We start from the raw sequence: 21,187 nt of genomic DNA, 5'->3' as shown, positions 1-21,187 counted from the left end.
AAAGTAATAAACACTTGTAACAAAACTACATAAAAAGAAGAATAAAATCTTTACTTTGTTTCTTTGTGATTCGGATTCTGGAAAACCGTTAATCTATCAACAAAAAACTAATTTTCCTCTTTGTTTGATTTATTTTTTTAATATATGTTTTTGCGTTATAATTTTATGCTTGTCAATATATACACTTCAACTTCTATTGGTTGTTATTATTGGTATCAAGATAGTTACTACATTCCGCCCTCTCTGCACTGTTGAATGTTGATTTACTTTTGCCTTTGCTGTTACGAACGCGCACCACATCTTGCACGCTTCTTAACCGTTCTTGTCTTAACCAGTGTGTTTTCTCGTTTTTTTTTATTTCAAATCGCTACTATCTAACTGCTTCTTTGTTAAAGTTTATATTACTTTTTTTGAATTCGGTACTGGATTTCTTTGCGTGCCGGGGGGTTTTGCGCAACACTTGCATTTGTAAATCCACTATCACGACAAACTCAGCAAATCGTGTTTTGTGTCTTATCGTTTTTGGGTAGATAGTATAGCTTCACGGTAATATAATGTATTCTAGTTGAAAGGTAAACAAAATTATATATATAAAAATCACAAGAGTTGGAACAACAGAAATTACACGTATCGTACATCATGACATGGACACGATTTAAAAAATGGTTGCGTTGCAAAAAAATCTTTTAAAATTTGGAAGAACAAAAAACAATAACCGAAAGCAATCGACGCTCAACTCAATTATGCCTAGTCTTAGAAGTATAATTCAAAAAAAAAGATAGAAACAAAACTATAGTCCTTTCGTTTCGTTTGTTCACTTCGAGGCAGAGACGAGAAGTAGTCGAAACTATACACCAATCATTTTCTGCACACTGAAAACCCAGTTTTAATTGATAACGTAAGATAAATTTTGTTGCGATTATTTTGGTTAGCTAATTTATCGCGTTTCGCTTTATCTATTATCAAACGAAACATATTTCTCTAGCAGATTGCTTAATCCCATTCATTCGTTATGATTCTCGCATACACACACACGCACGCATCTCACTCGATCATGCTTCATTTTCATACTGTTGCCTCACTGCTTTGCGTAGGTATTTATACGGTGAACTGCTACTAGGGTCGCATTAAAAAGAACTGGCATACGCTGCTAATTAATTCAATGTAACATTTCAGTAACTTTCCACTTAACTCTAGCACGGTGAAACTCTTGTTTTGGAACCATTTTTTCCCTTTTCCGGTTGCACTTTTGCCTAGAAAACCCAATAGATTCTGAAGCGAACTTGAAATCGATTAACAACCTCGGGAAGTGGCGAATCTGTTCATCGTGATCGAATCTACATTGCAGTACCACCGTCTTAGTTGCACCGACGAAATCTGTAATGTAGTGTCGATCACTTCTGATGATTTGCGTGCAACAGCCTAACGATAACAATGCTGCACTAAATTTATTCCTGAACTACTGTCTGACTATCAATGTTATCGCAGCAGGTTCGCTTTTCTGTTATTTTGTTTGTTTTTTCTTTGTCTAGGCGTCGGGATTTTCTAGTGGACTTTCATTAGCCTTAGCAAAATCGCTTTGTTCTTGCGCTGGTGATGGTTTAGGGCAATTGCTACGATTACTAGTTTTAGGCGTCTGGCAAATGCGAACAGCAGTACTTTACATCACCATCATCTGTACTGCTAATACAAATCTAGTGCATCATGTCCTTGGAGAGGAATTTGCGCTGCTTGCTATCTTAAATTTTTACATCAGCATAATGCCACAACACTGTAGTGGCCAATATTTTGAAAACAGAATTGCATACGCTTACCTCCCATCATCTCGCTACGGTTCGTCCACACGAGTACACGAGTTGCTAATGATTGATCTTGTTCCACGCGTTTCCACCCAATCCACCTGGTAATTCGTTTTCGCTGCTCTTCTGCAGCATATTACTATTAGCTGTTATCAGTTAAGACGGACCACCGTCGACCGTACAATATGAGATTTTTATCTTTGTTGGTTGGATTAGTGTTTTCCGTTTTTCAGGTTATTACGGCCAGCTGTTGACCCCCAGGGATGACCTAACAGCACATACACACTCACGCACATACACTATAGAGCTTATTTTGATTCTAGTACCACGGTTTAACGACTTTGGCTCTTCGAGTGGGCAATTAACCACTGCAAAGTGATGTCGATGTTATCCTTTTCTTTGCAAGAAATACTATAACAGCAGATCTCCCGATCCTGTATGCTAGATAAATTCCTGTAATAATTCGTAACAATAAAAAAATGTTAAAATGTATATATGTAATATTTAGCGTGGTAAAATTGCTCGATTTAAATGACCAAAAGCGTGAAACTGATTATTCAGCTATGAATGATTCAAATTTCTAAGAATCAGCCAGGCAAGGCAAAACTGGACCAAAAATGGTTATAGAATTTAAAAAGAGAACATTTACTGCCAGTATTATTCGATAAGTATTTTCCATATTCCGCAGTCAATGAAGTCAGTCAGTCTAATCTCGATTGAGTCGCGATTCACTCGAAAAAGTAAACGGTTGTCGATCCAAGTAAAAGGTGATCTAATATAGATAATTTAAAGAAATTAAACGATTATTCAAGATCCGAATTTTGCAGACCAACAAGAAAAAAGTATCCAAGCGCAATATAATTTTTAATGCAGAATTTAAGCCATGATCATTTGTGCATTGTGAAAATAGTGCAATAAAAAATGTTTCTAATAATTAAAACAATATGTTTTAACATTTGCAGATTTTCCAAGATCCAAGATTCCACAAGATACTACTTGTAGGCTATAAACTAACGAACTTTCTTCTTGTTTTGTTCCACTACACCCTAGAGAGCCTGCCTGGCATGCCTTTTCAAGCTTTTTGTTACTGTATTTGCCCATAGCTGAATGGCAATTCCACTCGGTCCTGTCGTACGAAGAGCAAATAGTATATTGTAACACTGTAAATCGAAACCAACTTACATTCTATCGATTAGTCCAGTTTCCTCCAGTGCACCCGGTATGTCCCGTTTGTTACCAAGCACTAACACAGGAATGCCGGCTAGCTGCGGTTTATCGAGCAGCGAGTGCAATTCATTACGCGATGCTTCCATTTTATCCAAATCCGCTGCATCTACCATGTACCTAAAAGCAGAAACAAACCATAAATGAAAAAGATAAATCCGGGCCCCACTTCGGACAACAGGCGGACAACATTACATACACAATTGCGTTCACACCCCGGCAGTACCGTTCCCACATGGACCGGAAGCGTGGTTGGCCACCGATATCCCACACCTTAATCGTGACGTTTCCCTTCGTGACTTTTCGCATGTTGAAACCAACGGTTGGAATCATGTCCTCACAGAACTGTCCTGACTGGAGCGAGTACATAAAAAGAAACAAAGGTAATGAAACACTTTGCAGCGATATAAATATACGAACGTGTACATGACACCCGTTCAGTTTACTCTGATAAGAAAGCATTTGCTAGAGGAGTATTGCTAACGGCGCAAGTTGCGGGTTCGACGAACGAGATAATCTGGCCACCGAAATATGTTATTCATGAAAATGTTTTCGCACCACTCGTCTGCCTGCCTCACGCGTCTTCCGCTTTCTTTGCTATGTTGGTAAATATTTTCCAAAAGGCTCTACCGCGTGCGGGCGCAGTGACATTGTCGCCATACCCAAATAGCACAATGAAGTCCTGCTATTACGGATGATACCGGCCTGAGGGAAAACATCCAATCCGGCAGGAAAGCGCGTGCACCAGCATGGAAAAATTAATCGATAATTGACTCTGACGTCCGCAGCGGCCAAAGTATGTCATCTTTTCGGAGGAGTGAGAGCTTCAACAAGCAACAGCCAAAAGCCGAGCAACAATTTACGGTATTCGCTTTTCGCTGATACGGCGCGCTAAACCTTATGGGATTGTTGTGAGTCATCTTGTTGGACACACATTAAACCGCGACGATGATAACAGGCCAGCGCAACGGGAGATGCTTATTACGCGTGTATGTGTGTAAATATGTGTGTGAGTCGACGACCCTGCCTGAATCAGCGGACGCGCTTGAATCAACGTCGCAGCGCAGGCAGACAGCGGTGGGAGCAAGGTGCGGGATTGGAAAGTAGCCAGCCAGACACTTACGGCGATTACGTTGACAAAGGTTGTCTTGCCGGAATACTGCAAACCGACGAGCGTTAGCTCCATCTCTTCCTTCCAGAAGAGACTTTTAAACCAGTCCAGGATGCGGTTCAGAAGGGCTAACATTTTGCAGCTGTTTCTATTCTTTTTTTTCGCTGGTAATACACTCGACGCACTGACCACCTTTATTAGCTCGTTTGCTTATGTTCAATTTCCTGCTGCTGTAGCGTATTCGCCCCACCTGGCACTGGCGGTGACACCCGATGACAAAGATTGTTTGCAGCAGCGCAAATTGTTTTGGATTCCGTCGAGCTACGTCGAAGGCACTTGGCAGAATATGGTTCGCGGGGATAGTAACACGCACAAACAAGCACGCAAAACACAATCAATCAATCCCAGCGGCACAACATACGGGAACAGTTTTGCAAAAGGATTCACTACACCCCGATATGCGGAGGACACTTTCCTTCCTCGACAGAAAATTGTTCAGGCTGCGCCAACAAGATGCACCTTTTGGACAAAAAAAAAGTTGCTTGCTTTTGCACTATCACCCCCGAGACATTCAGCGCTTACGTCAAATGCGTCAGGCTGTGAAATGTTTCACCAAGCGTATTCAGCACGGGAAATACGGATTTGTTATTTCTTTCAGATTAAAACTACAATTGAAATGTATGAACTGTGCTTATCAAGCTCATCAGAACTTTTATAATTTATCATTTTATATCAGAAAACTAATCCTTTGCGAAATATGTTCAACATTGCGTGAGGTTTATGATCGCGTTTGAAATATTTCATCAACTTGTCAAACCAATTGCCAAAGTTGTGTACAAAGAGGAGGATGCGTGTGTGTGCGTGATTGGAAATGTTTTTCCTGCCGTTGTCACTCTGCCTGTGAGGAGAGAAAAAATATTCCATAATTTCCGTGCAATGGAATGAAAGTTTTTAGTGTGGCTCACGTAAAACAAGCACCATTCGTGTCAGTTTTAAATGATTAGCATTATTGCCAGCTAAAACATGATTCGCTAACTACAGCGAACAGCTTTCCAAATTGCTTCGAAAGCCGATGCATGTCGCGGAATCAATCTGTTGTGGCACAGTGCAGAAAAAAAACACACTTCCTACCATTTTAGTGCACTCTATCGAAGCGTAGATGGAAACAATGGAAGCAGAAAACTCCAACAAATACCAGAAACTAGCCACCGAATACTCAAAAGTAAGTATACATCGTCACCATTCGTCGTGGGAACTAGCTTGTTAGCAGACCACTGCTATTGGGCAGGGGGCGTGTTTTGATAGCTGCTATCAGCGAAGGGCAGCTTGCTGCTTGAGCGACACTAATTTAATCTGATTATCGTTCCGGGTTGTATATACAACAGCTCCGTGCCCAAGCAAGCGTGCTGAAACGGGCCGTCCTCGATGAACAAAACAAAAACTCAACCCTGCGTGATTCTTTGCGCCTGAAAGAGGCTACCCTCCGAAAGTCGGAACAGGAAGTGGACAGTTTGGGATTTCGCAACAAGCAGCTGGAGCGGCGTGTTGCGGCATTGCAGGAAAATCTAGAACACGAGCTAAAGAAAGTGTCCGGTGGGAAAACGCTTAAAACGAAATCATCCAACAACGACCTCAATGCTGTACCGGGTTCGGAAGCGACCGTGATCGCGGAAGAATTACAGAAAAAAATTCTCGAAAATGCACAGCTTTCCAACAGCGTTGAGGATAAGAGTGCCGAAGTAAAGCAGTTGCAAAATCGCATCGAAAGTCTGAACCGAGAACTTCAGCAACAGACGACCGTTGAGCAAAAGCTGCGAAAAGAGCTCGAGCTGCTGACTGTAAGGAATTCGGAGCTTGAATCTAAAGTTTCCGAAGCGGCAAGCACGGTAACGAACGATCGGATACTTACCCACACTGGGGACCATGTCTAAAAGGTTTGCATTTTCTTTCTCTCCCTAGATTGGAAGTGAAGATGGACTGAGCGTTACAACTGATGTTGAAAACCACTACAACCACTTTACCGCCAGCTCGAACAGTGCGTCCCAGGTGCAAAACAATGGTACCAATAACAATAACAACACGACGGCTGTAAGCCAGGACGATCGGGTGGTTTTTCTCGAAAAGGAGCTAAACCATTGGCGAGCCCAGTATGAGCTGCTGAAAATAGAAACCTCTAGTCACATTCGAAAAGCGCCAAAGGCTGAACAAAAGGAAGACATTTTCAGTCATGGGGCCGATGGCACGAATAGGTAGGTGCACATTTATCCATACCCAAAGGGCTTGCATTAAAGCCGAAAGATGTACATTACAGAACACTGGAGGACAATCAGCAGCAAAATGAGGTACAAACGCGGGAACAGAAGCTGACCGCGTGCTTTACGAAAAGTATCGAAGAACTGTTCCATGACAAATGTCGCGCAGAATCGAAACTGGCTTCACATTTCATTGAAGTAAGTACATTCCGCTGCTTTAGTTGCACGTCTCCATAACATTCCTACATGTGCTTTGTTTTCACCAGTGTCAAAGACTGCAAACCCATTTGGATGTTTTCAAAAATCGTCTAAAGGAACGAGATGAGGCCAACAGGGAAGAGGAACGCCGTTACCGTATCATCGAAGATGAATTGGTATGTTCGTAACGACGCAAGGATGAATTCCACTTACTTACTTTACGAGTTTTCTTTCCATTTATTGTAGTCCCGCACGCGGCTAAACTATGAGGAACAAATCAGTGTCCTGACGGAGCAAGTGATAAGCTTAAGTGATCAGTTAGCAAATGCCAAGTAGTTCGGGAAGCAACAGAATTGTCTGCTTGCCCGTTTGTGTTGCAGCAACACACCCGTGTTAGTGGCGTGTGCTACTCTCAGAGATGTGAATATCATTCTATATCCTTTCCGATGCTGGAAGGGAATTCGCATATACTCTTGTGTGCGCATTATGCAATAAGTTAGAAAGTGCAACCGTGTCGAAACGTTTACTGAATGTGTAATAATAAATTCTTATAAAACGACATCATGTTTGTTGGCTTATCATTACGAAAATGCTACATTTATTCATCATCCTCGATGCCGTACTTTTTCATCAGTTCTTGTTTTCGCTTCTTTAGCAGGGCGGCTTCTATTTCCTTTTGGCTTGGAACGGGTACGTGCGCTGTAAAGCGTGGCCCAAGCAATCCCATCGGATCTTCCTTCGCTTGCTTTTCCGGGTCCCGTGCAATGTACGCATCCGACCCATATATGTCCGGTTCATCGTCCTCTTTCTCTGTTGACTTTTGAGTACCTTTCGCACTGTTCCACTCTTCCACGGCACGCTGAATCGCAAGCTTTTCTGCCTTTTCTTCCAGTGGTAGCAGGATGCCATCATCATCATCCCGGTAGCCATAGTAATCGGCATCAATATCCTTCATCAATTCGGCACGAGTTTTCTTCGGCGGTGGTGGTGGTTCCTGTTCGAACAGCTCTCGCACCCCAGGAAGATCTTTAGCTGCACCGAAGTATTTGTATCCACGATTGCCGGGCACTTCGCGACCCTCGGCATCGAACATTCGCGGACCATAGCGACGGTAGTGTGGCCCACCAAGATCGGATATCTGATTCTCCCAATGGCGTTTCTCGCGAAGCAATTTGTTTATTTCATCATTTAAATCACGGATGCGAAATTCACCCAAACCAGCTGAAAAGAAACAGATACAAAACACGTTAACAACCTGTGGAATATGTGGTCAGTAATGGGTAAAGCGTACCGTTTTGAATTTGTGCTACTTTTTTCGATATTTCTCGAATGATTTCCAAGCGCCACTTTTCGCATTGTCCTAAATCGCGACACTCTGAGGCAAGGTACGGACGCCGTTCCTGTTTTCCCGTTTCGGTTTCTTTTGCCGCCCGCCATCGAGCCAGTGTCGTCCTGCAAGGGAAACAAATCGTATAAAACAGAGGAAGTTCATTCAAAATCGTTCCAACAAACATGCCACTTACATCGCCTTTTCCGCATTACGAGCCTGTAAGGAGGAGAGACAACAAAATTAATATAAAAAGGAGTAAATAAAGCTTTTGTCTAGTCTTACCATTTTGGAGATGCGTCCAGTTTCGTTGCCGAAAGAACTGTAAACAAAATAATGCTCGTGATTTGACAGTGGAACAAGCTGCTGTCAAGCACACCGCTGTCACTGCGTGCACTGACAGTTTCGAAACAATTTTTCCGTAGCTGCATATTTCGTACGCAATTTATTTACGTCGCTGGCGAAGAGTAAATAAACAAGAGACGATCGATGGTACGGGGTTACGCGACGGACCGTAGTGCGCTTTCAATTGAATTAAATTCAGTTTTACTGCCCTCCTCAAACGAAGATTGTTATTATTTTGTACGCAGCGAAAGGTTTCCAGTGATACGGCCGAACCGTAGTTCTGTCAGTGGTGTAAAAGGTAAGTGAGTAATCTACGACGAAGGAATCGAAATTATCGACCAATGGTACATCGATCAGCTGATAAGTGATAATTCTGGCTGCCACGGTGGTACGGGAAACCGTGAAGCTGTAGTGTACCGAAGGTGTGATGCTGTTGTGAGCAGCATTTTGCTCTTGACCCGATGGAACGTGCGTGGACCAGCGGAACAGATCCCGAACGACGCGACTTCAACGAAAGCGCCCGCCACGACAACGATCCAGGCGTGTCCGGAGCGAACGGGCGAGGCGACAAGCGGAAAGATAAGCCGCGAGTGTAAGATAAACCTCGTCCAACACCACCTCACAAGCGATTCCGAAATACCTGACGCGAGCAGTGTACGACGAGTGTGTCCCGGATGACGACCACAGCAACGATTACGATGGCTAACGGGACGATACCAGACGGTGAAGCGATGGCAGCGAACGTTGCCATCAGCAAGATTTGTAGCGTTTGCGGAGACAAGGCGCTCGGTTACAACTTTAACGCGGTGACCTGCGAAAGTTGCAAGGCGTTTTTCAGACGCAATGCGCTGTCCACGAAAGGTTTCACGTGTCCGTTCAATGAGAATTGCGATATAACCGTCGTAACGCGACGCTTCTGCCAAAAGTGCCGATTGGAAAAGTGTTTCCGGATCGGCATGAAGAAGGAATACATTATGTCGGAGGAGGACAAGGTGCTGAAGCGTAAGAAAATCGAACAGAACCGTGCCAAAAAGAGGCTTAGCAATGGGAGCACATCGGAAACGGGTAATGGGTTGAGCGATCGGGAAACTACCCCCGGAAGGAACAGTGTACCGACCAAGATAAAGCGAGAGAAATCACTCGAAACGTTCGATGGTGGTGACTGTTGGAACAATTCCTCATCCTCTGAGTATGCACCGAACGAAGTGCTACAGGCGAATGGACCGGGTAGTTCGTCGACGATGCTCACATCGACAACGATCCTCGATGTTCCTTCCAATTGCTCCAATCAGTCGATGCTATCCAATGGTACGTCAAATGATTACAGTCGAATTGCTTCGCCCTCAGAACTAAGCAGTACGCCCAGCTCTTTAGCGTACAACCCGCACAGTTCCCTCTCCTCAGATGCTGAGCTGCTTTCGTCTGCCGTTGCCTCGTTACAATCGTCTAGTGGTGGTGCAAAACCACCTGAAATGGTACCGCTGCAATCGAACGAACGTACGGGAGGTAACGATGAACGCCTTCCTCCGGTAACGATCGATTCCAGTGCGGAGGATATCGTGAACCGGATCGTCAACTATCCTACCCGCGCCAGTCAAACGATTGCTTCGCTGATGAAAAGCCCAAAGGATGCAGTATTCATAATGTCAAAGATAATCAACTCGCAGTGTGATGCGCTGAAGCTGATAAGCCATTTCATAACCGCACCAGGAGATGCGTTACAGATCATTAGCAAGATCATGAATTCTCCGCTCGATGCGCTGACGGTATTTGCCCAGTTCATGAGTTCACCAACGGATGCGCTTCAGCTGATCGGGAAGATCGTAAGCTCGCCGGCCGATGTGCTACAGTTTATGCAGCAGCTTATGAACCAGCCGGAAGATGCGCTACAGGTAATGAACAAATTTATGAGCTCACCGGCCGAAGCACTGCAGATGATCAACAAGATGATGAACCATTCCGATATTGTGAAAACGATCAAAGAAGCGGCCGATACGTCCCAGAAAGATGAAGACGATCAGCAGCAGCAGCAGCAGCGACAACAGCAGCAACAAATATTACCAACAACGCAACAACCAACTCCGCATCAAATGCATCAATCGGATCTATCGTTGGGATCACCGCACATTGATTCACCAGCAACCGATCAGCATCAGATGATTCGCTCCCTCATGCAAGAACCAACGATCGTTACGGAACCGGTGGGAACGATCAGTGCTGCCGCTTCACCTTCATCCACGTCCAACTACGAGCCACCCTACACATCGATGCTGGACCCGTTGCTTTCTAGCACCACCACCTCTCTAGTACATTCCCATAATTATCATCACAGCCATCAGCTGCAACTGAGCGCCGCTATCCAGCCAGCGTCACCGAGCTGTTCGAGCGATATAGCAGATGTTGTGTTTGCGGCATCGTCAACGTTTGGCCACGATCCACCAATAATCGTACCGCCTACGGATGATTTGGGCATATTTCAAGACATCGAAGCGAAACCGGTAATGCCACACACGCTCGAATCGGTCCTGATGCAAGCGATAAAGCTCGAGTACGAAGGATACAACAGTAGCCCGATCGGTACGAGCACGAGCCAACAGTCAACCGTCCATCATCCGACGGTCGGTAGCAACAGCATCGAGCTAAATGATGCTGAAAGAGCCAAGCTGAATGAGCTGATTGTGGCCAATAAAGCACTGTACGCGCCCGTTGATGATGATCTCGCGTCACTCATCTCGGACGACTGCCGGATAAAGGTGAGTTGGTGGTATGATCGCATTGATTGAGAGAGGGATCGCCCGTTAAAAGATAAAGTATTCTAATGGTTGGAGGATAACTTACTACTACTACCCAAATCCAGTAGCATTTTGTATGTGTTTTAAATAAATTTTAAGAATTGTTTGAAATTAAACATTCTACCTTTCTTTTTTTTTCTTTCCTTCTGCGTTAGTATGTTTCGGCCCGCTAACTTATAATCTTGCTTTCTTACACACTTTTATTTTCCAATGGAGACGGTTGAAGAGTTTTGCTAATTGTACCCATCTGTTTGTACTCCGTACCATTTGGATGCCTCAACGATTTTATTGCCCCCGGGGACGACTTATCACAGAGCAAATCATGGGCAGATTAAAGGTGGTTACATGTATCGACCGATGGGGCCCGGCAATAAGAGTGCCGGAATGTCCGGCGGTGGCCCGTTCGAACGTCTGATAACGAAAGGGCAACCGACTGATTAGCGATAATCAATGCAGCACACCTGTTCCACCGGTGTACCGAAAATGTACTTGAAATGGGTGCCTCCTGCTCCCCATTGATGGTGGTATTTGTTTTGTGTATTTTTTGTTACGTGTTTGCATTTTGGGCAAAATATCTTTAGATTAAGATGCTCGAGAGTAGCGTGCGCGATAACCGCAATGGCTGGTGCGGTTTGTGTTGACGTTCGAACGGAAGTGCGATGTCGATTAGTCATGGGCACTGATGTAATCGCTATCATTGAACGCATATTAATGGAATGATTTTTGTCTACTTTATCGCATCGTATTAGAGCAATCAAACGCAGCAAGATCCACAGTTGCTGAAGGTGATAAACTTAACCGCCATTGCCATACGACGCTTGATAAAGATGTCGAAAAAGATCAGCGCCTTCAAGAACATGTGCCAGGAGGATCAGCTTGCCCTGCTAAAGGGAGGCTGCACGGAAATGATGATCCTACGGTCCGCGATGCAGTACGACTGTGATAGAGCGACATGGAAGGTATGTGCATTCCATTCAAAGTTTGCCATCATTTGCTCGTTCTAATAAACTTTTTCTACGTACCGTATTCGGGTGCAATTGCAGATACCTCACAGTCAGGAGGAAATGTCCAACATACGGGCAGATGTGCTCAAGCTTGCCAAGGGTAATGTGTATCAGGAGCACGAACGGTTCATACGAACGTTCGACAAGAAGTGGCGCTCGGACGAGAACATAATATTGATCATGTGTGCCATCACACTGTTTTCACCGGATCGTCCAAAAACCATACATTCTGATGTGATCAAATTGGAACAAGTATGTATATCGCCGTCTCGGTACATTGTGTTGAACAGAAATAATGATTTTTTTTTATCAAAAACCTTGCAGAATTCTTACTACTATTTACTACGCCGTTACTTGGAAAGTATCTACCCTGGTTGTGAGGCACGCTCGGTATTTCTGAAGCTGATGCAGAAGATATCGGAATTACATTTTTTGAACGACGAAATAATCAGCGTCTATCTGAACGTTAATCCATCGGAAGTGGAACCACTGTTGCGTGAAATATTTGACCTGAAGGTGCACTAAGCAATTTTTCTCACACTCCCTGTCTGTAGCTATGTTTGTAGAACAAATTTATGTCTCTGTTTGTGCGGCATTCGTCACGCTATTAGCAATATATTGGATTGTGCAATATGTTTTAAATTGTTGTTTTGTTTAAAATCATCCGCTAAAGTGTAAAATGTAAACAGTCGCTAAGTTTTATGAAGCATTTATTTTGCTTACAGTTGTGCATTGTCTAATTTGTTGTATGGTGCTAGAGTAAGCTACCAGCGCTTGGAAGCCAATTAATTGTTATTGAGACAGTTCGATTGTAAAAATCCTTATAGTTATAGGTTCTGAATGGAACAGAGCACAGCACATCATTTACAAGTTAGTCAGGTTTATGTTATGCTGTGGAAAACACGATTGTTTACAGCTTGCCAGATAACTAGCCCCTAGGCTACACCGCCATTTGGTGTCAAACATAGCTTAGAGTTAAATGTTCGCTATACACACAACAGTGTATAGTTCAACAGAACAGTTCAGCATGAAGAAGCTTTAACTTAAGTTACTACAATAGTGTGCTATCTGTGGTAAGCACACAGGGCTTATCGTCCAAAACACAGGGATGTTAGAAACAGGTTAAACAATGACGTTGGAAATATTGGCCTTATAGAAATGTGATGAATAAGCTTTAGCTAAAAATGCATTGTCCGAAGTTAGTCGGTTTTTTTCCTTTCACTATCGCATCGTTTGTGTATTGAAAGCCCGTTTAACAAGCGGTTGGAGCGTATTTTTTTTAAATTAGAAGCAACAACCATCACTTACGAATGTATCACATTTCTAACGTAACCACATACGCTTGATTGATTGAAAGAGAAACGACCCCCGTTACTGAAAGTAAAACCGCAATCTACCACAAATAGTTCAAATTACAATTAGCCAGATGATGAAGCATAGCTTCGTATTTTATTTCCGTACGTATTGCACATTTGTAATGTGAGACAGTAACCTGGAACATGTTAGCTTTCGTGCTATGTTTGTTTCGTCGTATGTATTGGTACACTGTGAATGTATTGTTATTTTGCTTTTCGAACAAACGAAATATAGCGTGTAAATAAAACATATTTGTTTCCTTACATTTTCATGAACCAGCCTTTCGGACCGTTTATTGATGAAGCGTGTGAAAATATTACAAGTCAAAATAACACGGGCAACGATGGAGGTGCATGGTCGTTTACATCTGTGAATACAATGTACCAGGCTTCTCCATTGCATGAACATAAACTTGTAGTTTAAAAGTTTCGATTTACCCATTTTTATATTTACATTATTTTATAAGGTTCATAATTAATAATAATAATTATCATAATATTTGCAAATTAATCTAGGAATTACCATTCAATGCGACGATGGAGGTGCATGGTCGTTTACGTCTGTGAATACAATGTACCAGGCGTCTCCATTGTATGAGCTTAAAGTTGTAGTTTAACTAATTCCATTTGCTGTTGTTCGATTGTCAGCTTGAAATAATTATCATTATATAAAATAATTCGCAAACAAATCTACGATGTACCATTCTTACGCTATGTACACAGTGATGGTCAATCTGTTCCATTTTGCCGATTATTGGTACAGCTTAATGCTAACGAGTCACATATGCTAAAATATGCATACCAATCATGTTTACTTGCCAGACATGTGAAAAAGCCGGTGCCGGAAGCGGCTCAAGACATAAAACCCTTATCAAAGACACGACATTGTTCATAATGCGATTACGGCTGGCAGAGAGCGTAAGGAAAGCCTTTTGATGTTTGGAAACGTCATGTTCGAAACGATGGTAGACGATGCCAGCGGGATACTTGTTGAGTGGATGAGTAGAGTTTTTTTTTGACTCCCCTAATATGGGAACAGTAATCAGCAGGAAGAAGGAAAAATAAACATGTAAGGAGCTGTTCATTTTTCTATGAAACGAAGCTTGTGTAATGGTTTGATGATTTAAAAATTAACGATTAAAGGTATGTAATTTGCTTCATTTTGACTATCTTTTACTAGGCCAAGCAATCATGAACACTGCTTGAATACCGATTGCTATGTAATCGGATAAGGCTTGTTTCAAGGTGTCGCTACATATTGGATGCGGTACACATGACTGGTGGGTGCCGGAAATTAGCCCGATATGATTTAATCTGTCTTCTTTCTCTGTGTCTTAATCACTTACCTATCAGGCGCTACTTCCAAATCACGGTCTTCGATTGTTGCACGAATCGTCAGAATTCGCTTCGAGTATCAGTCTTTGTGGACGACATATTGACGAAATCGCTTCATATAAATTACATACTCTGCCTCGTGTAAAAAGCAATTGAAAACAAAATGTACATCAATGAGCTTTTTCCAAAATTCTTTTTTTGTATAATCCCCAAAATTTCAACTGAAGAATATATATGAAAAATTAATAGTAATCAAAATTGATGTACCTAAAACTAAACAAGCACGAATTTGACAAATGGGCGCATTTTAGCACAACACGGCCTACATTTGCCATCATATTGACAATCATAACTTACAAGTAATTTTTACACTCATGCTCTTCAACCACCCTACATGAATATCATTTATTTGTTCCGCCTCAAAACAGCTCAAAACCCACGCGAAACAGGTTTAACAGGTGCACCTCATTTGCACCTGCTCCGTAAGAACCGCAGCGCTAGAACTTATACGCAAAAAGGTTGTCGAAAGCGTTCAACTACACACCTTCCCTAATCAAGATTGATTACCGGCAGCAAAATCTTCCCCAACCGAAATGTTTGTACCCTCTCCTTCGTCAGAAAAGGAGCTTTTATTCTCCGGCCATCACGCCGAAAGTGGCTACCATCGTTGGCTAACAAAACAGTGAAAGTGCTGAATGCATGGTACGAACATTAAGCATACCGCCCGCCACACGGCTGCCAAGTGCACCGAATACCAGCTGTACATACATACGCCAGTTCACACGGTTGCTTTCGTTGCGTGTGGGCAAACAGCGTACAACCTAAAGTCAGGGCAAGAAACAACGATAAATAATGTAGCGAAAAAAGTGGTGGCAAGGGGAAAATGTGGAAGGGTCCCCCCGGTCGAGGATGCGCAACTCTTACGGGGTAAAGCATTCTGCACGCGTCTCATGTGAAATGTGCAAAAATTGAGAAAATATTTTCCTTCCTACGCAACGGCGATACGGTGCCGTCCTGTGCTGTTCTGGCCGGGAGGATAAGAACGTTCGGCAAACTGACAAAAGCCGAACCGTTGCGGAGTGTAAGAAGCTGTAAAAATATATCGTTTATCCGGACCGACAGAGTCAGATGCGAGTGCCGTGCACGTGGAATCTTTAGTGAATCTGAATGTTTGTGCTCGCGCTGGATGTATATAGGTTTAGTGATGGTGGCACACTTGAATCGTTAATGAAGTTGCTCACTTTAAGGGTTAAATAAAATTTGGATAGATGGTATAAAATTCAACACTATTTCAAAACCCGTCGCTATCGTACATCATCGTGGAATATGATCGTTTCTATGTAAATAGATGTAACATTGGTGAAGCGAAACAAATCAAATATTCATTCGAACATGTCATTAAACTTTCAACAGGGAGGAAATTATTCCGACGATGTTACCTTTTGGGTGGCATTGGGAGATTTGTGAAATAATTTCAAAACCATTTCAATCAGAAAATCAACCCCTAAAATAGCTTCGTTTACTTCGTAACGACTAAAATGTATTACATTGTGTCTCTTCACGTATTGACGGGTACTGAAAGTAAATAGAAATTTTATCTATCGTTTTATCACACGTTAGACACACTCTAACGATTTGCTGCACTTTGCAATGTTTTCCTATTTTCTATTTATAAAATGCATTACCATCATTTGTATTTACTACCTTTTTTTATTTTTTGTTTTTTCCCGGTATACATATAATCCGCCAAATTAATGGCAGCTCCAATAACAATCTATCATAAAAGCATCATTACCGGGTGCCCATTTGACAGGCAATGCTGGTTTTGGCATTTACACCATTTGGCCCTATATCTCCCCCCCCCCCCCTCCCCCCTCTCTGTGTGCCCGACCACCCCATTACCATCATCCTCCGGGGGCTCGTTTCTTTTATGGACGGACATGCGCCAGGGCTTTTAAAAACACAATCAAGCGCATTATTTCCGGACAGACGAACCGTTTGGCGAACAGAGGAACCGGAAGCAGAGTATCCTGGGAACGGTGCTTGGTGTGACATAAATAAAATTTCGTGACCGTCCATGTGCATCGTACCAAATGATGGTCTCCTGCCTGAGGTCTCTTCGTGGGTCAACCATCGGGTTGATGGGGTGGTCCATACTCTCTGGACTCGGGCGGGGGGATGGTTACAAAACTGGAATGTCTCCGGTGCACGGTATAGTGCACGAGTGCAATAATTTAATGTCACATCACGTTCCTGTGACACCTCACCAGTGGCAGTGGGACAGTTTGGAAGAAATGATAGCCTTGGTTTGGGGGAGAAGGGAGAAAATCTGGCCAAAAGGAGCTTTTGTGCTGCACCAGAACATTAGTCAAAGTGTTGGGCAAACGATGATCTACATTTTAATGCAATACGATCTGTTATAAAGCTTACGTGAACAGTAACGAGTCAAACATTTCTGTTCCTTTACAATGTGTCTGTGCTAGGAATTGCACAGAAATTGTGGTAGAAATAGAACAAACATTGAGTTGAGAGTGAGTGAGTGAGCTTAACTCTGCAAGTGAATTTATGGTTTCGAATCAGCACGAAGGATTGTATGACTCACTCTTTTGCGTTTCAACTCTCTCACTCTCTGCTCGAACGAATGACTCACCCTTTTGCGTTTCAACTCACTCAATAAGATTTGTCATTCAGTTTGGATTTAAATCACTTAATAAGAGTGAATAAAACAATTTGTAGCCTTCGAATAAAATCAAATTCGAATAAATTATCTTTGCACGAAAGGGAAGCGAATTAAATAACTATTTACTGAAATAAAGTGATATCAATCCAAACATATTAAGAACATATTTTCAACGATTATTCTTGAGTGATTTCAATAAAAATATAATAATGAAATAAATACTCTTATTGAGTGATTTAAATCCAAATAGAGTGAACCGCTAGTCGTCACAGAGAGTTGCGAGTGAGTTCAAAGAAGCTTTAAGTAGAGTCAAAGGATTAGTTTAGAGCATTATTTTTTATGAATCCCAAAAGAGTGAGTAAAAGATTCAAATCCTCATAAACAATCTTTCACTCTGTTTAAACTTTTAGGAAAAAAATATTATTTTCATCTCTACTCTGTGCACTGGGCGACTTTTATTGCGCATTTCCTGTTTTTTCAGTACAGTTTTAGTCTTTTTTTGCTAATAATATGTTAAATAGCAAAATTTAATTAAAATAATTTAATTATAATTTTAAACATAAACATTCTACCCATTTTCTACACAAATTCTGTCACCAGCTAGTGCGTCCAGTGCTTATTGGAATGACCACTTTAGCGTCGTACTCAAAACCACCCGCCAAGAATCTGCAACCACCACCACCCCCATTATATGGCTCTATCAAAGAAACATTCCATTCCGTGGCAACGGCCAATAAAATAGGCGTCAGAAATCAACAGGATAGTCCAGCACTCATCATCGAGCTGTCAAGCAATTCCGGCCGTCAAAGTTTCTCACCCTTGAGATGGTTTGTTTGTTCGTGCAAATGGCAATCATGGTGGTCCTGACGGCTTGTGAACCGAAGCTTAGCCCGATGGCATTCATCATATGTTTTACCAAATGTGACGCTAAGGGGAGGATTCTTTCGGCGATAAATTTCAACCACAATTCACCGACGCAAGGCGAGCAGGCGCAACCGTGACCGTGATGATCTTCAAACGTGCACCGGGTACGGTTGCTGGGGATTAGCAAATGTAATTAGTTTTACGAAATATTCCAACCTTCCGAGTGTGGGAACGCAAGGTTGCTTTAGGGCGTGAGCCGAGCTGAGAAGGTGTTTTTTTATCTTTTTAATTTTTGCTGATGTTGTTTTGTACGATTTTTTTTTTCGTTTTTTCGAATCCCTATACATACCGCCTCTGGCAATCGGATGTCATGGCCAAATATTAAACGACCCCAGTACTTTCACCGGGTGTTTTCGTGTTTTTTTTTTAATGAAGCTTTCACACAGAAGCTAACCAGTGTGCCGGGGCCATGCGTTGCTGTAGATGGGGGAAAAACATTACGATACCACTCGGCGAAAACTGTGAGAGAGATGAGCTAAATGTTCCACGTAGAGACACACACATTAACTGGAGCTTCAACAGTGTAACGACAACCAGCAGGACACGGTCGCTGTACTGGCTTCCATGTTGGTTGGAGAGTTTTTCCACGCTGTGGGGGAGATTAAATGAAAATAAATGCATCTAATGTTTCTAATTATAAGGGTGTGCTTGGTTTTGTTGGGTCGATGAAAAATGTGTTTTTCTTCCCCATCCGGACGCTGTTCGGGGAAACGCGTGCGAAATGCTTTGAATTTTTGAAAAGAATTTTTATCTCATCAAAACGTGTTGCAGCACAGTGCACGTAAACAGTGTCACAGGGAAAAGGTTTGATTGTACGGGGATTTAACCCACGTTTTTGATGTTGTGATGTAGCATTTCAGGCAGGTGTGTCTAGAAGATGTTTCAAAAATTATACACATTATTTATTGTTTCAATTTAAGTATTAAACAAAAGTAAAATGGTTGATTATAAGATAATCAATTAGGATTGTACTTAAATCATTTGTACTTAAATTATTTAAATTGCTTTGAAATGTATTTAATTTCAAATTGAAAGATTAAGATTCAATTAGTGAATGTCGGTGTTCGAGAGATATTTATCAACTGGTGATATTAGCTTGATATAATGCAATTAATTTTTCAATGATAAGACCTGCTTTAAGAATGAAATTAACTAAATTTGTGCAATAAATAAATAAACTGTTTAACAGCGTTGTTTGGAAAACATTTAAGGATAAAACATTTATTTTCCCACTTCGTTTGATAAAGACTTATTACTTTTATCATATTTTTGTAAAGATTTATGAAAAAATATATGTAAAGCTCTTGAAAAATTCTTATTTTTAAAGTTTTTTTTTATTATTCTGTTACTTCTCAGATTGTTGATTACACTTGTCCCTTATTTTTTTTTGATGTTTTTGAATTCTCTTATGTTTTTATTGACATCTCTTTATTACATTATACCTTCCTTTTATGGTGGTTGTCATTATGTGAATAAATATTTACATATTCTATTACTTATATACTTATTATGTTTAATTATCTATTTGCGAATATGTTTTTCTATTACGTTTGACCTTTTTTTATTCATTGTTAATCTTTAAGATTGAATTTTTGCGACTGTTTCAAAAATCGAGAATTCAACTATTCATTTTTATTGGAACAGTTCTCAAATTAGAATCTACCTATTCAAACTAAGCCTATTGTCACGTAATATTTTTACCAATTATTATACCGCAACTGCAATAGGCGTGAAGAAGACAATGCTCCTATCTGCACTATCCATTAACCTAACACACAGGAAAAAGTTTCGTCTTGACACCAACGAATGGACAAAAAACAAAACGGTCCCACACAAAGTTATGCTGTCCCCCCCAATATACCACGCTAGCAAACTTCCCGAATGCCACCGGACACACTTTCCTTCTTTGCAGAACCGGATAAGGCTAGTTAATCTACTTGCTAATTGAATTATTCAGTGTTTTCTTCGATCCCGTCGATTCCATCAGGGTCGCTTACAGCCAACACCAGGCGAAGCTGCGTGAGTTCTGCTCAGGGGCCTATCCTCGTGCTTGATGTTCGCTGCTGTTCTGCACCTGCTACGGCTGATTACTTTTTTTTTCCTTCCCACAGCACAACACCATCGCACGGATGGGGTGTAGGCTATTTTTTTGTTCCCTTTGCTCATATGGGATTGCCAACCCCGTCCGACACATTGGCCTCTCACTCCAGGGTGAGCGAAAATATCAATTTCACCAAAGCATCGAAGCACGAAGCGTGGCGACCTTTGCCATGGCATAGGGAAGCGTTATCGTGCCCTTTGCCTACCGCCAAATCAGCAGTGCTTATCGTGCGACAGAAAGAGAGAGAGAGAGAGAGAGAGAGAGAGAGAGAGAGAGAGAAAGCAAAGATGAGAATGGAAATCAGGGATGCTGTGAAGTGAGCTTCCCGTATCATGTTATGTAAGCGGGGACAAAGGAAACCCTACTACAGGGCGCTTACAGCTTTCAATCAGCCACGTGGAAAAACATACGTGTATGGGGTAAGCAGGCCTGGTGTGCTCCATTTAGATGGTGGATGCTTGTTTTCCAGGACCCCTATATTCCATTACGCTGACTCGTTTTTTTTTTCTTTGGGATCCCATTCCGAGGGTGTTGTTCTGAGCTTCCGGCTAAAGCGGCACCGCACATTGAAGCCATGTCATAAATATGACTCCTGTGTTTAGGGTTTCTTGTGGATTTTATTTTTATGCGCGCTGTTCTCGTTATACTAAGTACGATCGTGTAAGCACATGATGGATGGTGTTTTGTGAAGATTTCACCAGCCACTTGGCTTCATTTGATGGAAACTGTTAACAAACGTA

General features: G+C 42.0%; 4 protein-coding genes across 4 annotated transcripts; 2 read left to right on the top strand and 2 right to left on the bottom strand.

Annotated features, from left to right (window-relative positions):
• Positions 1-108: 108 nt before the first annotated feature.
• On the bottom strand, positions 109-4,708 carry LOC125765346 (ADP-ribosylation factor-like protein 8). The gene is made up of 4 exons (XM_049430369.1): positions 4,147-4,708; positions 3,223-3,377; positions 2,982-3,143; positions 109-2,252 (listed from the first exon to the last, which is right to left on the bottom strand). The coding sequence occupies exons 1-4, from the start codon at positions 4,267-4,269 to the stop codon at positions 2,132-2,134; spliced, it is 561 nt and encodes a 186-aa protein (XP_049286326.1). The 5' UTR covers positions 4,270-4,708; the 3' UTR covers positions 109-2,131.
• A 145-nt stretch (positions 4,709-4,853) lies between these two features.
• On the top strand, positions 4,854-7,143 carry LOC125765327 (myosin-13). Its single transcript, XM_049430345.1, has 6 exons — positions 4,854-5,356; positions 5,520-6,020; positions 6,094-6,383; positions 6,446-6,584; positions 6,653-6,760; positions 6,831-7,143. Exons 1-6 carry the CDS (start codon positions 5,294-5,296, stop codon positions 6,918-6,920), a joined length of 1,191 nt encoding a protein of 396 aa, XP_049286302.1. The 5' UTR covers positions 4,854-5,293; the 3' UTR covers positions 6,921-7,143.
• A 7-nt stretch (positions 7,144-7,150) lies between these two features.
• On the bottom strand, positions 7,151-8,289 carry LOC125765343 (pre-mRNA-splicing factor ISY1 homolog). The gene is made up of 4 exons (XM_049430366.1): positions 8,197-8,289; positions 8,108-8,130; positions 7,876-8,036; positions 7,151-7,805 (listed from the first exon to the last, which is right to left on the bottom strand). The coding sequence occupies exons 1-4, from the start codon at positions 8,197-8,199 to the stop codon at positions 7,183-7,185; spliced, it is 810 nt and encodes a 269-aa protein (XP_049286323.1). The 5' UTR covers positions 8,200-8,289; the 3' UTR covers positions 7,151-7,182.
• Positions 8,290-8,339: 50 nt separating this feature from the next.
• On the top strand, positions 8,340-13,657 carry LOC125765294 (nuclear hormone receptor HR96). Its single transcript, XM_049430259.1, has 4 exons — positions 8,340-11,009; positions 11,798-12,007; positions 12,092-12,304; positions 12,377-13,657. Exons 1-4 carry the CDS (start codon positions 8,931-8,933, stop codon positions 12,575-12,577), a joined length of 2,703 nt encoding a protein of 900 aa, XP_049286216.1. The 5' UTR covers positions 8,340-8,930; the 3' UTR covers positions 12,578-13,657.
• Positions 13,658-21,187: the final 7,530 nt, after the last annotated feature.

The sequence above is a fragment of the Anopheles funestus genome, chromosome 2RL (assembly GCF_943734845.2).
Source record: "Anopheles funestus chromosome 2RL, idAnoFuneDA-416_04, whole genome shotgun sequence".
Lineage (NCBI taxonomy): Eukaryota > Metazoa > Arthropoda > Insecta > Diptera > Culicidae > Anopheles > Anopheles funestus.
The sequence above is the reverse complement of the archived record's forward strand: the minus strand, read 5'-3'. Positions and strand labels throughout refer to the sequence as shown.